The sequence below is a fragment of the Chironomus tepperi genome, unplaced genomic scaffold (assembly GCF_022539635.2).
Source record: "Chironomus tepperi strain 1889 unplaced genomic scaffold, CSIRO-AGI_Ctep_v1 contig_398, whole genome shotgun sequence".
NCBI lineage: Eukaryota > Metazoa > Arthropoda > Insecta > Diptera > Chironomidae > Chironomus > Chironomus tepperi.
The window spans coordinates 532,239-549,750 of NW_027226520.1; the positions used below are offsets into that span (position 1 = coordinate 532,239).

Here is a 17,512-nt window from a genome sequence, read left to right on the forward strand (position 1 = left end):
AATGTGAAAATTAATAATTTTGTCCTTTATTGCAGAAGTTGGAAAATAATCTGCATTTTTATGATTAGAATAAAAAAAAATTTTCTTCGTTATTGGAGCAGGAAGAAAGTTAAAAACTCTTCTTGAAATGATAAAAAACCCTCAGGATGAGGAAATAAGAAAATAAAAGAAAAAAAAACCTAAATAAATTGTACCAAATAATACAGCCTAAATACAATCTGCTGGTATCATTTATATTTAATCGATCGGAATGAAATATTGATATCGATGAATTATATTATGCACCATGGAATGCTTTTAATAAAGAAATTTCGTAATTCATTAAATTATTTTATTGGGACTGAATAGAAAAAATCATTTTCCTTGAAATCGATAATGAAACTAGTAAGGATTTATAAAATTCAACAATTACTAGAATACCATAAATATTCTGATTCAAGGGCAGCTATTTAATACAACTATTTAATACCCGAGCAACTATTTTCAAAATGTTAATATTAAAGCTTATTGAGTTAAAAGCAAGGCTAACATTGCAAATTTAGTCTTCATTAATTTTTATTACGAGAATCACATAAATATTTTAACGAATTGCTTAAATTGATTAAGTCTGATCAAGCAAATATCAATAAATAGAACACCGATCTCTAAGAAAACTGTTAGTATGACTTTAAACGTAACTTGAATTAGTCGCGATCATAGCTAACTTACCTGAGAAATATCTAAAAAATTAGGGGACTTTAATAAAAGTCAACGTGAAAATATCAATTAAAGTTTAAATAATTTCAATGGAAATTATTACACTAATTAATTAGTGACGCAATAATTATATATGAAGAATATTGCATGATTCTGATGTGGATTTTTGATCATTAAAAGTTTTTTAAATAAAAATAAAATAGGTTTTATACCTGTCATATTTATCAAATAACTAAATCCTTGAAATAAAATGTGTGCATTTAATTGAAGTAAAATAAATGCACATTACGATAATTATTTTCGTATTGGTTTTTTAAACTAGAATGTTATAAATATTTTTGCGAAATAAATATTTATGGTCATTTCAGTGTTATTTCTCAAAGTATTTCAAATGGATAATATTTTAAAGATTATATTTGCAATTTTAAGTTTAATATATTTTAAATTTTTATGGAAACGAAAACGATTGTATAAATTAGCAAGTAAAATTCCTGGTATTAATGGTATACCGTTCTTAGGAAGCGTTCATAAGTTTATAGGTTTAGACCATAAACTTTATTTAAAACAAATTCTTAATTTATTTGATGAATTTCCTGGATTGTCAAAGGTTTGGTTTGGACATCGACTTTTGTTACTTGTTAAAACTCCAGAGGACATTTGTGTAATACTAAATTCACCTCATTGCAATAAAAGACCACCAATTATCTACGATGCTCTTATCGTCCGAAACGGTCTTGTTTTAGCTAATGGTCAAATATGGGAAAGTCACCGTAAAGTCTTAAATCAAAGCTTTTCACCTACCAACTTGCACAAGTTTGTGTCAATATTTACTGAAAAATCAAAAATTTATTGCAAAAAATTAGAAGATAAAGTTAGAATGGGCGAATTTGATATTTATGACTTCACTGCTGGCTGTGCTCTAGAAACTCTTATGAAAAGTACTTTAAACTATGATTACGACTTTTACGAAAGTAAATATTTCATGGAATTGGAAAGGTGAGGTATGTTTAGGTGGTATGAATTTATTATAGAATAAAATCTTATTTTTATACACAGACTAAAAGTTTTAATGATGAAAAAGATGTTTCAACCATGGCTGTGTAATCCAATATTATTCAAAATGACAAAAATTTCTAGAGAAATAAGTAAACATTTCGAAAGTACTCAAAAATTTGCAGATCAAATAATAAGTGCCAATCATCACTTGAAAACTTATAATGAACTTAAGAATCAAAATGTGATTAGTCAATTGATGAATTCTAAGAATAATTTTAGTTATAACGAGATTAGAGATGAAATTGTTACATTTATTGGTGCTGTGAGTAGAGAAATAATTTCATTAATCGATTTCTGATATGTGTCATATTTATGATTAGGGCCATGATACAACTGCACTTATTTTATCAAGTGTCATTTTAATGCTTGCTATGCATAAAGAAATTCAACAAAAAGTGATTAATGAAATTTATGAGATTATCGGATCAACAAATGAATCGATTGATGTGAAAACACTTCAAAAGCTTAGATATTTAGACAATGTAATTAAAGAAGCCATGAGATTATATCCAGTCGTACCGTTATTTGCACGTGAATCAACAGATGAGTTTGTGATGAATGGACACATAATTCCAAAAGGTGCTATGCTTTTATCATCAATTTTTAATATCCATCGTAACCCTAAACATTGGGGAAATGATGCACATCTCTTTAAACCTGAACGTTTTGAGGATGAAAGTATTAAAAATGTTCATCCATATGCATTTATTCCATTTACTGGTGAGATATATTATTTAGAATCCTGAGAGAATTTTGTATGCTAAATGAATTTCATATTTTCATGAATCTGCTTAAAAGGTGGAAGGAGAATTTGCATTGGATGGAAATATACAATGCTGTTTAAAAAAGTGTTTCTCATAGAATTTTTGAAAAATTATAGTATCGATACTACTCTTAAATTTGAAAATTTGAATGTGACTATGACGCCAACAGTAGTTATTGAACAAGGATATAATATAATAATCCAAAAAAGACTAAATTGACATGTTTTTAAAAATTTAATATTTAAAATCAATTAAATATAACATTGAGAATTTAATAATCATAAAGTTCATATTAATTTAAGAGCAGCACCTCCGCAATTGCCAAGTGCTTAAAAAAAGATTTTCATCTTTTTCGTTATAATGAGAATTCGATTCCTTAACATTCTCTTATGTTCAGTTATCACGATAAGAAAAAATAATAAAAAATTTATCACGTTTCTTATATGGTGCTGACTGAATGAAAATTAAATATACGTAATGTACTTACTTACACATTTACACAAATTTACTCATTCTTTCATATATAGAAGCAAGGAAAAGTGCTTAACTGATCGTCATGTATAATACACAGCATTAACTTTCAAAATGAAGATAGCATATAGGAGAGATGAATGTGAATAGCATTATAGGTTTTTATGGTCATTCCTCGAATATGATGATAAAGCTTTATAGCAAAATGAAAAAAGGAACATGAAAATAAATCATGGAAATAGATCATCGTATTACATGAACAAGAGTAATAAAGTACTCGATTAGGTCCATGAAGTAGAATAAAATAAAGATGGAAAGGAGTGTGAAGTAGCTTAAAATTTTTTCTTGATTCTTTTATAAATCAAACTTATAGAATGTTAATAAGGACTTAAATTTGTCATCTAATATTGATTCATATTAGACTACCATACATGAAATTAAGTTATACAGAGCTAAAAACACACTCAATCACCAAAACGTATATGGCTGAAACTTATATTTTATTTCAAAAGATTATGTTACATTCTCATTAATATAACAACCAAATGTTCTTATTTTTATGCTTCCCAATTCTCTAAAGGATACTTTCATAAAATAGAATTAAGAACGAAAAGTTCATTTTCAATCTGCTTTTATGACCTCTTATGCTCTTTATATCTTTACTGTCTGACAAGAATGAGTGAGAAGTTGTACAAAGGTTCCTTTATGTCTCAAGTGGGGTTCGTTTTACATACATTTATCCCTTCTTCCATTTGAAGATTAATTTCATTATTCTTATGGATAAATTACTTCACAATATACATAAATGTCTTGATGAAATAAATAAACATCATAAATTTTCACATTATGTTTACAAATTGTAGGAATGTATTTTTTTTCATTCCTGATTTTGAGAACATAAATGTTAAGTACAGACTTTGTACCAACTTTATTTTATTAACATTCAAAAGCTTAATTTAGTACAAGTGCTCAAAGGTTTGCTGCGAAAAAGTGGCATTGGTCAAGTAGTAAGAGCGTCGGACTGCCGTTTTAACGACCCGGGTTCAATCCCAGGGAAAGTCTAGTTGGATTCGGATGCTTTTTCGCTGTTCTAGTCACACCAACTCGATTTGAGTGAGCATCGAAATCAATATTCATTGTATAAAATCAGAATTAAGTTGTAATAGCCCGCGGCTAGGTCTCTTAAAATTGAAATGTAAAAACTCATGAAATACAGAAATAAAAATGTAACGTTTTTTTTTAAAAAAAAGCTCAAAGGTTTTATTTTTTGAAATTAACTTTCATTGCCCAATTAAATTGACAATTTAAAATTAGTCAATGATTAAAAATTTCAAATTCATTATAAATTTAAGTCTCAATTAAACTGTTATTTGTAAATGATTTGCACAAAAATAAATATCTATGTTTCATAGATGTAATTGGATGAGATTCTGCTAAATCTTTATGTTTCATTTTGATGTTTAATCTGTAATGGCGGCTTCTTTACCACATAGTTTTGTAGTTTAACTTTTTTTCAGTATATTATTAAGCTATATGCTTTTTTCAAGTTGTTTGAGGATCATCTTGTACAAAGTTCAACAAAGTATGAAATTTATAAACATTATACGATAGAGATTAGTTTCCTCATGGGCCCTATTCCATATAAAATATTTAGCACAGAGCTTTTATTGAATTATAATTTAGAATAATAACAAAAAAATATTACAACCAAAATGAAAAAAAAAAGAGAAATATATGTTTACAAATTAATAATAAAAAATACGGTAAGATATAATGATCTAAATGCAAATGCTGATAACAATACCAATGCTGCTTAAAATACTTCAGAGCGTGGAAAAATTAGCTATAAAACGCTATAATTCAGTTTGATTGATTCAAAACATTCGATTTCAAGTTACAATCAGTTGTAATAAAAAAAAAGAAGATTAAGAGCCGTTCATGGACTATATTAGCGAGTTTCCTATGTTGTTAATATCCAATCCATTAGTAATCATATTTTTACCAATTAATACAGTTTGTATGATGTTTGTGAAACTCTCACAATCAGATGATAAGACGACTTTTTGTCTGCTCCAGACCGATTTCTCATACACGAAGATTCCACCATTTACTAGTCTGATCTCGCTGTTTCCTGTACTCTCCAGCGTTAATTTAATCTTACTCACACCTGAGAGGCTTTATGTTGATATAAACATCTCCAACAAGTAATGAGAAATGGTAATGAATTTATCTAAAAATAAAAATAGGCAGATTGTGAATTTCAAATACCGGAAATTCTGAGAAAAGTTGCAATTATTTTTATTTCTTAATTATTTTTTAATTCAATAGATTGAAATGTGCACATCACGAGTAAAACTGAATACCTAATTTGATGCTCAAAATACTCGTGACCTATTAAGTTTTGCGTCAATTTTAATAACAGATATATTATTCTACTAATTGATTTATTCACTAATACGTCAAATGCAGTAATAAATTTTGCATACAAAACAGACAGAACTTCTCTAGAAATATAATTGAATGCTGTGCTTTAATCACTACACTTTCTAAAACTTGTTTGATTTTTACTCACAAATATTCTGATTCAAGGGGTTAATACCAGAGTAACTATTTTCAACATGTTAATATTAAAGCTTATTGAGTTAACTAAAAATGATAAAATTTCGATTTTAATTTATTCCTATCGCTTGCAAATTTGGCCTTCATTAATTTTTATTACGAGAAGCATATAAGTATATTAACGAATCGCTTAAATTTATTAAGTCTGATCAAGCAAATATCAATAAATAGAACATCGATCTCTGGGAAAACTGTTAGTATAATTTTAAACGTAACTTGAATTAGTCGCGATAATGAATAGATTTGTGTCTGAAATATTACCATTAGTTTTCATTGTCGTCATATCAGTTTATTTAGTATTTCGGTGGAAAAGAAGGAGACTTTATGAATTAGCTGACAAAATTCCTGGACAAAATGGATATCCATTTATTGGAGATATGCATAAACTTTTAAATCCTGATATGAGGAATTACTGCAAAGTTATTTTTGAAACGTGTGATAGTAGTTTGCCACTTTCAAAAGGATGGATGGGACCAATATTAACAGTTTTAACACAAGATCCTGATACTATACATGCAATTTATAATTCACCCCATTGCATGAATAAACCAACAATGTTGTACAGTGCTCTTTATTCAAAGCTAGGTCTTTTGAGTGTTAACGGACCAATGTATGATAAACATAGAAAAATTTTTAATCGATCATTTAAACCAAGCATTTTACTACAACTGGTTCCAGTTTTTAACGAAAAATCATTAAAATGTATAGAAATGTTAAAAGAACAATTGAATCAAGGTGAATTTGATATGTACAGTTATACTGGAGCATGCTCCTTGGAAGTATTCGGAGCAGGACAACTGAATTTTGAGAAGAATTTTTATAAAAGCGACGTGCTGAATGCGTTTGAAACGTAAGTGTAAAGTAAATATTTATAACTTAATATAAAGATTCTTTAATTTTTGACAACAGAATGAAACCACTCATGATGAAGAAAATGTTTCGAATCTGGCTAAATATTGAACCTTTATACAAAATGTCAGGATTGTATAAAGCTCTTCAAAAAAAATATAATGTGCTTGTAAATTTTAAAAATCAAGTTATGGAGAAAAATTCGAAACAAAATTTAGATGAAAAAGACGAAATTTTTGTGAAACAGTTATTGGATAAGAAAAATGATTTCTCGGATGAAGAAATAATTGACGAAGTGGTCATATTTCTACTTGCAGTAAGTTTGAAACAAAAAATTCAGTAAATGTTGATTTAATGCATTAATTTTAAAATTAGGGATATGAAACATCTGCTCTCACACTTTCAACAATTCTTATGATGCTTGCTATGCATAAAGATATCCAAAATAAATGCATTGATGAAATTGACCAATTTTATGAAGCAGTCGATGGAATGATTGGCAACGAGAGCCTCCAAAATTTTCCCTATTTGGATTTAGTAATTAAAGAAACAATGAGATTATTCACAGCAGGAGGAATTATAGGAAGACAAACAAGTGAGGAAGTAAATTTAAGTGGATATATTATTCCAAAAGGAACAGTTTTGGGAATATGTGTACATAAGATGCATAGAAATCCAAAATTTTGGGGAAGTGATGCAAATGAGTTTAAGCCTGAGAGATTTAGTCCAGAAAACATTAAGCATATCAATCCACATGCTTATGTACCTTTCTCTGGAGGACGGAGGATTTGTATTGGTAATATTTTTAAGAATACAATTTTTTTAATTTTAATATTATCTTGTGTATCTTATCAATAGGTTATCGTTATGCTATGATGTTTATCAAAATATTTCTCATTCACTTCTTTAAAAACTACAACGTCAGTACTTCACTTAAATTTGAGGATCTGGAAGTGCAAATGTCACCAACATTAAGTATCGCACAAGGCTATAAGCTTCAAATTCATAAGAGATCATAAATAAAACAGGAACAAATATATCTGTAGTGTAACGGAATTGACAATTATGATCATCAAACAATTAATTGATAACATTAACATTATTTTTCATATTTCAGTTAATTAAGTGTGGGGTCCTTTTCTTATTACGTAAAGCATAAAAATTATGAAACTTGAAATTCTCCTGATACAACAGATTTCCATACAAAACTTTTTATTTTGTTCAAACGGTTACAAAATTCCAAACTCCTCCCCCTCGTCTAGAGAAAGCGAACGTAATTTGTGAACGAGTCTATCTCATTTGATTTATAAGCGGCAAAGCAATTAATTGTAACTTTATATATAAATTCAAGCAGCAGTTATTTATTACTTAAAACTACTTTAATTACATGTTTCATTAATAATATTTTTCTTTTAATCTCCTTCATTACTTCTTCGATTTAAGTATTAAAAATAGACAGTACAAAATCATTCATGAATAATAATTTCTTAATTCAACTTCCTGGTGATAAATTATTAATGGATATTAATTTTTGTTGACAAATTGATCTATTAAACCATTATGGAATAGTTGGAGATGTACCAAACTAGGAGGTTAATGATTGAGTTGACCAAATTTTATGAATAGCTTTATGATATATTGCTAGTAATTAATATTTTAGATTTTCAAAAATCCATTATTATGTCTGATAACAATTTATAAATTATAATAAATTAACAAAAGAATTCAAGGCATAGACTGTATATGTATTTTGGAAATGTGAGTAAATCTTAATGAAATCGAAGAGTTCATACCAGATTACCGGAAGAAATAGTTAAATGAATAAAATGCTATGTGCTTGCAAGTTCCTTATTGTAAACTATGCGATTTTATTTATGATTACATACTAATGATTCATGACCTTTGCGTGTATGTTATTACCTCAATTCAACGTCTGAACTCGTTTGGAAGTATGGAAATGTAATTGGTGCACGTGATGATATAAGTTTGAAGATAATAAAAATCTTTAATTATTTCTCTAATACAAAACTGACCTGATTTTTTACATACATATGTCTATTTTTTTCTTATTAAGTGTAATAAAATTCTTTCATTTTAGCTTCATGTAAACATATGAAATTGCTTTCCCTATTTGCTTTTAGATTTTTAAATCAAGATGGTCTACATATTCAAAAAAGACGATGCATACTCTACATTCATGCATTGATGTGAAAGAATGTTGCTTTGAAGTATTTGCACTTGTCAATGAAGAGCATAAAACTGTGTCATTTGAAATAATGAATAAGATAAAATTAGAAAAAACTTTGAAAATGAAATCCATTAATTTATTGCTTAACTGTTTCATTACTAAACTAAAAGACCCAGTTTCACTGTCTTGTCCGCTGTACTTTTTTTCTGTAATTTTGAATATTAAATTCAAAACGATATGTGATAGAAACTTAAAACAAGTTATAACAGTTTTCTTTTAATATCTCACTTGTAAATTTTTTGAGATCTCCATTGAAATGAAAACCGTATTCATCAAGGCATGCATGAAAAGGCATGTATAATTTGAGAAACAATCACGTTTTTCAAAAACTACCCTCGATTCGACATCACGTCCAACATATTTTCTCTCATTTTGCTGAAGCTTACTAAGTGAATTGCTTGGCGTGCTTTCAAAATGCCAATTTAAGTGGAGAAAAGTTCTTGTGTTCAACTATTTTCAGTATTTGCTACATTACGAAATATGATAATGGTGAAATGTAAATTCATTTAATTCATTCTGGGTTTCAAAGTATTTTTTAATTGAAAAAAGCGTCAGTTTGTGTACGTATGTGCACACGGTGGTTACAATTCATGAATTTTCAAAGTAATTACACTTTTTCATGTCGAGGAATGAAAATAAATTAAAGAATGAAAAAAGAAGACATTTATCGTTTGAAACACGTCATGGTTTTAAATAGTGAATGCAGAAAATGCATTTTATATGAGTGTACGGTTCTACATTATTGATGCTTTCATTATATCACCGTTAAACAAGCATTTTACAAATCACGCAAAACCAATAGAGAACAGCATTCATCTGGATGTGGTCTGAAAATTTATTGCTATTTCTATTTTTCAAACGTAAAGACCTACGTGAGAACTAGTAATAGGGAAACCTAAATATCGTTCTTAAAACATTGTGTTTGTTGTTTAATCGCCGGATGATCATTTTTGTTAATTTTACTTCAAAATGAAGCCGCCATCAATAATTTAATGAATATTCAATATTTTTGAGTTTCTTTATCTATCAAGTCATTGGCAATATTGTTTCTAAATGAAGTAGCATCCCCTATTGAGTAGTGTCTATGCACAAGAAAATAAATAAATTTGAAATAGATTTGTGTTCAACCATAATTGAACAGTTTTTCTTTTACGTTCATTCCTTTGTCCATGGAAAAGTAAATACATTCCGATTGAATCACATAACCATTAAATAAAAAATATGTGCACATACATATCTGTTCAACAACAGAAATGTGAATCTTTTATCATGACAGCTTTACATTGGATAGAATAAAAGAGTAATGGTCAACATTCATACATCTGTTTGTGTTTGATAGTGAGGTGAAATTAAATGTTACCAAAATGAATATTGGTAAAGGGCTAGAATGTGTGATTTAAATTACAACCGCATGATTTGTGTCGGTACGAACTTTTGCTCCATCATGTGGCTGTACTTGTAAAACAAACTCATTTATTCATTTATTGTTTGTAAAATAAGATAGCTGATCAATTGACATATTCCATAGATTTTACTTTGAAAATTCATACAACTCTTGATTCCTGTTTTAAACTAAATAGATTTAGATAGCTAAAATCGAATAAAAAAAAATTATTTCGTATCAAATTCACTGTGCTTTTTATTGACTTTTACAATGCAAATGAAAAATGGAAGATTCGAGTAGAATTTAATTAAAAGACGCGCATTCGTTATAAAATTAGCGATGTAAAAATTTTAATTTATTCGGTTCGCCTTTAGGAAGTAATTACAAGCATTAAGCCTTGATGAGTAGGTACGTAAAATGTATGCTATTTAATTAAATTGTATAATCATTCAATTTTACGTGTTTGTTCAAAATAAGGAAGAAAAGTATGGTTAATGACGGTATAAACCATATAAATGTGTCGATTTCCATTAGCACTTAAATTTATATGTAGGCGTTTCTTGCGTACCAAAGATTTTTTTACCTTATTTTTATTATTTTTTTTTTGGACAAAAGCAAATAAAAAAAATCTTTACAAGAAGCTTCATAAGCTGACATAAAATAGCATAAAATGCGGCAAGATAAAAAATGTAGATTGTTTAAATATTCTTCCGCAGAGTTTTTTTTTTTTGAAAATTTAATTAATCTCCATCGTCTGATGCAAATTTTTTACTTTATTTTTCTTTTGCCTTCTCATCCCTAATAGTCTGTTCCGCTGTTTTTATTTCATGGTGCGGCTTTTGAATAAATTTTAAATATTTTTTTACTTCAATGCTGCTTGTTTACTTAGTGCTGCTGCTGTTGTGGTTGCATGAATATTTTTTTTAAGGGGCAAACTTTTCTTAAAAAAATCTTTTCAGTTTGTCTTTTCCTCAAAGTTTAAAGATTAAATCAACTAATTTATTTCTAATTTTTATTAATTCATAAATTATATTCTACCTTGTATATCTAATAAATTTATGAAAAGAAAGCGTTGTAAATTTTCTATACATTAATAAAATTTCATGTTTGTATCCTTTGTAATAACTGTTAACTGTACAAAATATGCTAGAAGCTTTTCTGTTTCTCGCCTTTGGTATTTTAATTTATGTCGATTATGGAATCTGTGTGGATGATATTAAAATTTACCTCGCTATTTTAACGCTCTCTTATAAGATCCTTAGCTTTTAATGCGAATTTCTTTCTCATTTTTACTTGCTTCTAAAAATACATAAACGAATAATTCGAGATGTGATGCTTCTGTTAAACGAGGAAGAAGAGATTATTTTAACATTTTGTTCGCCCTCATAAAACTTGTGCAAACCATAAAATTTTTTTGCGCGCTCTTAATTTCTCCTTTGTTTCAGTTTGCCATTATCAATTTTTTCTCGCGTTCTTCAAACTTTTACAATCTGTGGCAAATGATGGTTATGATTTGATACGTATCATTGTGTGGGATGTGTAAAAATTAAAATTTGACAAGATGTGAAAGAATTACGTGAAAGTTTAAAGCATTATTATATACTAAAATAAAACAGGTTTTGTATTATCGAAGATGTTAGATATTCACATAATGCTTATATTCTAAAAATTAACAACATTCCGTTGAATGTTTATCTCAGTCATTTCCACGTGTCACTGCCATTCATTTAATGTCGATGAAAAAAAAAATTCGGTTTAAAAGTTTATCGTTCGGTAATGCTCAAGTGACCGCACCTAATATATATTCTCAATTTGTTCACCTTTCCTCATCTGAGCTTTCGAGGGGTAGCATGTAGAGAATAATGTTGATGAATGAATGGCAGTATAATTATGAATATAAAATTTTTGACAGATTATCATAATAATAATAATGTTGGTGGTTCATGATGTTGCGGTTCATCTAATGAAAATGAGAGTCATTATGAGATGAATGAATAAATGAAGACCGAAGAGAATTTAATCCCAACCAAAGTACATCAATATATTGAGGTTTGAATAATATAACTTAGATTATGGATTATGGTGAGATGCAGTCAGTCAAGTATTAGTAGTCATTGTTATTTTATTTCCTTCCTTTTTCCATCAAAATATTCGCCATGTGATTTGAATATTAATGTATAAAAATGACTTGGATTCGTCATGATGATATACTTCCGTTCTTGACAATTTACTTCAATTGATAAAATGCAAATTAACCGATATGTAGAACCTAGTAAAATTTTACAAATACAATGACAAAATTTTTGTCTCAGTAAAAATAAAATTTTTGACTAATATTTCTTAATACTTTCCTATAACAACTTATTGAAATAATAAACTTCAGAAATTTTTTTACTTTCGAATGATTTGAAGAATTTTATATAATATTTTACGATTGCAGTAAACAATAAAATTTTGAAATTTTCAGAAGAATTTAATTTACACTTTTTGAACTTTTAAGATCATTAAAAAAAAACAAATTGAATTTAGTCTATTTTGGAGAGTTTAAGTAAAACTTAGTGAAACAGCGGGTGTATAGTGAATAAATCATATAAATAAACAATTGTTATGGAAAAATTTTGTGATGAAAATTTATATGAGCTACCAAAACATCGACCACCATCATCTACCATTTTTTCTCCAAATATTTGCCATTTACGTGGCATCACGCTGAGCCCACTCAATCCGGGTAACATTGCTAATTTACATAAGAAAACGCGAGACATAATGCCTGAGTGGATTGAAGGATTGAATTTTAGATGTGCCTTGAATTTAGATGTTCATAAAACGGTCTGTATGGATTGGTTAATGGGTAATAGCACGCCAGGTGGTTTTCGATTTGGTGGCATGTATTGTCGAAAGGATAATGACAGCATAACGGTATGAGATTAAGAGATATGTCTTACGTGACACTTTACGGAACTAATTAGTACTTTCTGTACATTTCTTGTTTTCTCTTTTATGCTCTAGAAAACACCAATAATAGTTGGCGACACAAACCCATCTACTCTTGCTACAAATTTCCATGTTCTCTTTCATCCGCTGCCGCAAATTAAATTAGAAACAAAAATACAGACGGGTAGATTTCCCAATAATTTAGATCTTGATGATACCATTGGAACGGCTGAATTTTTAAGCAAAAGCTCTACAATTTCATTAGCACTGTACAATCCGAAACGTGAAACGGGTCGCATGACAATTGGTTTTTTGCACAATTTCAATAAAAACTTCTGTGCTGGTGCTGAGTTACTATTTGAATGGATGAAAAACAAGCCTCAATATAACTTGGCTATTGCTGCAAGGTAAGTTTAGTTTGTATTTCTATATGTGGCGATTGTTTGTGCTTCTGATGCTTTTTTTTACTAAGTAAAGATTTTTTTTGAACCCTCTTTTGAGGCGCATTAAATATTATTGAAAATTTTTTGGTTAACAAACAGTAAGTCTAATGTTAAATGAAGTTACAAAAACATTTTAATCAAAAGTAGAAATTAAATTTTTAAACAAGATATGGCTATTTTAAAAATTATAGGTAAATAACATAAATGCTTGTTACTGAAAATGTTTACCAATTAAAAATATTTACGAGCTTGTTCATGCTAACATTAAATTCCAATTCTTGTTATGTTTGCACTGCACCGCTGATGCAGAGGGAATTTTAGAGGCATGCAAATGAATGAAAATCTGCAGGCGAGTGCCGAAATCGTATGGAATCTAATAACGCGTTCGCAGTTGTGAAACAATTCTTTTTGATGCATTCTTAATGTATTTTTTCGTCGCAAGTTTTGATCATCAACTGTCAAAGCTTTTGAAAAAATAAAACTTTTTAAAAACTCCGTTTTATACCAATATTTGTCGATTTATAAACGCAGGATTTTTACCATTCGGGATTTCCTATTCATATAGTGCAATTTAAATGCAATTGATCCTATGTCATGCAAACAAGCATTTTTACAGTAGACATTTTCGATTTCGTTGCAGATACTCAGAAAAGAGGAATTCAATAGCTGCAACGATATCAAACAGTGCATTGGACATTAGTATATGGCATCAGTCAAACGATTTATTGCAATTCGGTGCATCATTAATCATGGATAAGCGTACATCGAGGACGCTTGGATCACTCTGCTATCAATATGAAATGAAAGATACAGTCATTAAGGGTTTAATTGATTCCGATTGGACGGTTGGTTGCACATATACTAGGTAAGATTTCATTTGATTAGTTATTGATTTATGAGAAAATCATTTTTACGATATATTTAAAGTCTTTCTGTACCATTTTTTTAACTTTATAAAACCATGGAGTTAACTTAAATCCCAATAAACAAAATTATTGATTTTCTCTCAAATAATCGACCTATTTTATCTCATCCACGAAAAAGCTCTAAATTTCAATAATATTTATGTATCAATTTTCAATTATGCTCTCACCAATATTAAATGTTTCTTTTCTTTCATTTCCAGACAATTGAAAAATTTAGCATCAGCCATTGGTTTTAGTATTTTATTTTGCATACCAACAAATAAATTTCATTGTGGCTTAAAATTTGAATTAAATTCTAATTTAAAATAGAAAAATAAATGATGTATTGTGGGTACCATAAATTATATTCTATCTCATTTTGATACTTGATTGCGTTAACCACGTAACGCACATCATGAACACACTGTGGTAAATGCGTAAATTTAACACAACGATTCTAAAGAAGAAAAAAAAAATAAAATTTATAATGCTCTACACAGATTTTCACATTTTCAAATAAATTACCCCCTCTATGACTATATGGATGCTTTTTTATTTTGTCTACCCTACGTATACTTCCTAATTCACCAATTTCATCGTACTAAAAAAATTTATAAATTTCTTTATACTTAACACCGGTATATATAATATGAAATGAGAAAGTTCGGTATGAAAATTTTATAAATTTTATTCAAATCCACAAATGAAAATGAAAAACGTGAGGGAAATTTTTGATTCAAATTGAAGAAAACATAAAAAATTTCTTTTTGCAACAAGGAAGGCTGAAAAGTATAGTAAAGTGTGAAAACGGATGTATATTATAATACACAGAATGTTGTTATCGCATAGGAATCATCTATCTCTGGTTTGCTGTATCATCAGCGTGTGTTATATTGTATCTTGCATATTCAGGAAGTGATTTTTGTTTGCTCATTTTTTAGGCAAAAAAAGTTACACTGGAGGAAATTTTTATTTATTTTTTTTTTTAAAGATAAATGGTAAATCCTTTACTCATCAAATGAGTACCTAGCAAAATTTTTAATTAGTTTAAAACAATTATTATGCAGCTTGAAATCATTACTCAAGGATCTTACCAACCGCGTAATACCAAATATCTATGTGAGTATGTTGGATTTTTCTTTCAGTGTTAGCATAAAGAACTTTTTCAATTGCTTCAACACGAACAAGCTGCTGTTGCTGATATTGCTGTTTGAATAATTTTTCTTTACCACTTATATTCTGCACGATTTTTTACAATTTTTCAAAAATAAAATATTTTTTTCACGCTCTAAATTTTTCCTAGTATATTTCTTTCTATTGCTTTCTACGAGCAAAAAAACAAAACCTTTATAACATTTTTTTATAAGTCTTTCGAGTATTTATTAGCATCCTTAACATTGATGATTCTCAAATAATGAATGATGCTTAACACTATAGAGTGAACTTTACTCTTTGATGAAATCAAACTATGTATAGATAAATTGATGATAGAAAAGGCAAATTGATAAAAAGTTCAAATAGCATTAAATTAACCTTCCTGCTTTTTTTCTCTTTATTCAATTTATTTATCTGCACTTGGGGGAAGTTGAGAGGAGCAACATGAAGAAAATCATCACAAATTTTACGTCGTACTCGTTTATTATAAAATAACTTACAGTTTGTCTGCTTATTACTTTTGAAAGGTAATTTAAAGTAATTAAAGTATTAAAGAATCAAATTATAATAATGACTGCACATTCATTTTTTTAAAATGCGCTTTATATAAAATTGCTTAGTGCTCTTTCTATTTTTTTTGCAAGCATACAGCATCGGAATCTGAAGCATTTCCTTTTTTTTCTTTCATTGAAATACACATCGAGAGTTGAAAAAACACCAGTCGTAGTCATTTGAGATAAGCACTTTCCTCGTCTCATATCGACTCTCTTTTTTATTTCGTTTTCAGCATTAGAAATAAAAGAAAATATCAAGCAAAAAATTGAAATTGAGAAGGGTGATTGCTACCAATACGGTAATTTATCGTTAAACATTTGTGAAAGGAGATCTAAATGATGAAGCATTCTTAAAAGATACAAAATAAAGAAGGAATTTTTTCCTTTTTATTCTTTTATTTTACTAACGAGTATGAGGTTGTAAAAATGTTTTAAAAATGTATCATTTCGAAATTAAGCTTACACTTAATGAAAAACCTTGATATTGAAAAATTATTAAGGTACTTCAAATAAATTTTTTCATTTTAATTGAAAACTTAAAAGATTTATAATTAGATGTCAAAAGCAACTATTGTTTTAGAATTTAAAAAAAAATTTACCAATCTTTTCTTATTTAATTTAAGCCTATATTTCTTTTTGTTTCACAACATCAGCAACCTTATAAAAATTGATTCAATTTCATCCTTATTTCATTTTCCCTTCTCTTTCAACTCTGTAATTTATTTTAGTATCGAATATTGAGTGTTGATGTGCAACTGTAGGCAAATGTGTTGATTGATTTCTCCCCTTTTCGTCCCTCAATGTATTTTGTTTCAAGAAGAAAACAAGAAATGAAAAAATAATCAATTGTTGATGAAAATCTAGCTATAATTTTTTTTTTACAGTACTGCTTTGTATAGCCTAAAGTGGATTAGAAAATCAAAGATAGAATAAAAAGGAAGAAAATTTAGGATTCGATACTTTTAGTGTGTAAATAAAGTTGAACATTCTGTTCTCGGTTTATAATAGAGAAATTTAAAAGATTTACATCGAGGAGAAAAATTGTCTTTTGTGAATTTATCTAATGCATGTTGTAAGAAGCCCTGATGTGTAAATAGAGTTAGAAAAAGCGTAGTATGAAGCTTTTTATACGAATTAAAACTCGTGAGTGATATTTTACGCCTTGAACATATGCAATATCGAATTAATAATTTTCATAAAAATTCTGTAAATCTTGAGGTTTATAACATTTTAGGTTTATAACTTTCACGTTTTATTAATTTTGAATGTTCTGTTTCGCCATAAAATTTCAATTTCTTTTATTTATCTTACAAATTTATGTTGTAATTTCGAAAGAACCATAACCCATAGCGTGAGGATTATTTAATTGCTAAATGGTCTTAATGACGATAAACAGAAACTTTTCCGTTAAAATTACGTGTTGAAAATTTTTGA

The 17,512-nt window shown here is 28.2% G+C and overlaps 2 protein-coding genes across 2 annotated transcripts; both read left to right on the top strand.

The window, feature by feature from the left end:
- The first annotated feature begins 1,087 nt into the window (after positions 1-1,087).
- Positions 1,088-7,474, top strand: LOC139096701 (probable cytochrome P450 313a4). The gene is made up of 8 exons (XM_070648438.1): positions 1,088-1,692; positions 1,753-2,014; positions 2,073-2,472; positions 2,551-2,590; positions 5,848-6,456; positions 6,516-6,771; positions 6,831-7,251; positions 7,314-7,474. Exons 1-8 carry the CDS (start codon positions 1,088-1,090, stop codon positions 7,472-7,474), a joined length of 2,754 nt encoding a protein of 917 aa, XP_070504539.1.
- A 5,220-nt stretch (positions 7,475-12,694) lies between these two features.
- Positions 12,695-14,699, top strand: LOC139096703 (mitochondrial import receptor subunit TOM40 homolog). The gene is made up of 4 exons (XM_070648439.1): positions 12,695-13,006; positions 13,097-13,428; positions 14,105-14,329; positions 14,591-14,699. Exons 1-4 carry the CDS (start codon positions 12,695-12,697, stop codon positions 14,697-14,699), a joined length of 978 nt encoding a protein of 325 aa, XP_070504540.1.
- Positions 14,700-17,512: the final 2,813 nt, after the last annotated feature.

What these genes read in the sequence shown, in the direction of transcription:
- LOC139096701 (XM_070648438.1), top strand. Translation starts at nt 1,088, where the DNA reads ATGGATAATATTTTAAAGATTATATTTGCAATTTTAAGTTTAATATAT. An exon ending in GGATGGAAATATACAATGCT is followed by an intron (nt 2,591 to 5,847) that starts GTTTAAAAAAGT and finishes GATAATGAATAG; the next exon opens with ATTTGTGTCTGAAATATTAC. An exon ending in AGGACGGAGGATTTGTATTG is followed by an intron (nt 7,252 to 7,313) that starts GTAATATTTTTA and finishes TCTTATCAATAG; the next exon opens with GTTATCGTTATGCTATGATG.
- LOC139096703 (XM_070648439.1), top strand. Translation starts at nt 12,695, where the DNA reads ATGGAAAAATTTTGTGATGAAAATTTATATGAGCTACCAAAACATCGA. An exon ending in AACTTGGCTATTGCTGCAAG is followed by an intron (nt 13,429 to 14,104) that starts GTAAGTTTAGTT and finishes ATTTCGTTGCAG; the next exon opens with ATACTCAGAAAAGAGGAATT. An exon ending in GTTGGTTGCACATATACTAG is followed by an intron (nt 14,330 to 14,590) that starts GTAAGATTTCAT and finishes TTTCATTTCCAG; the next exon opens with ACAATTGAAAAATTTAGCAT.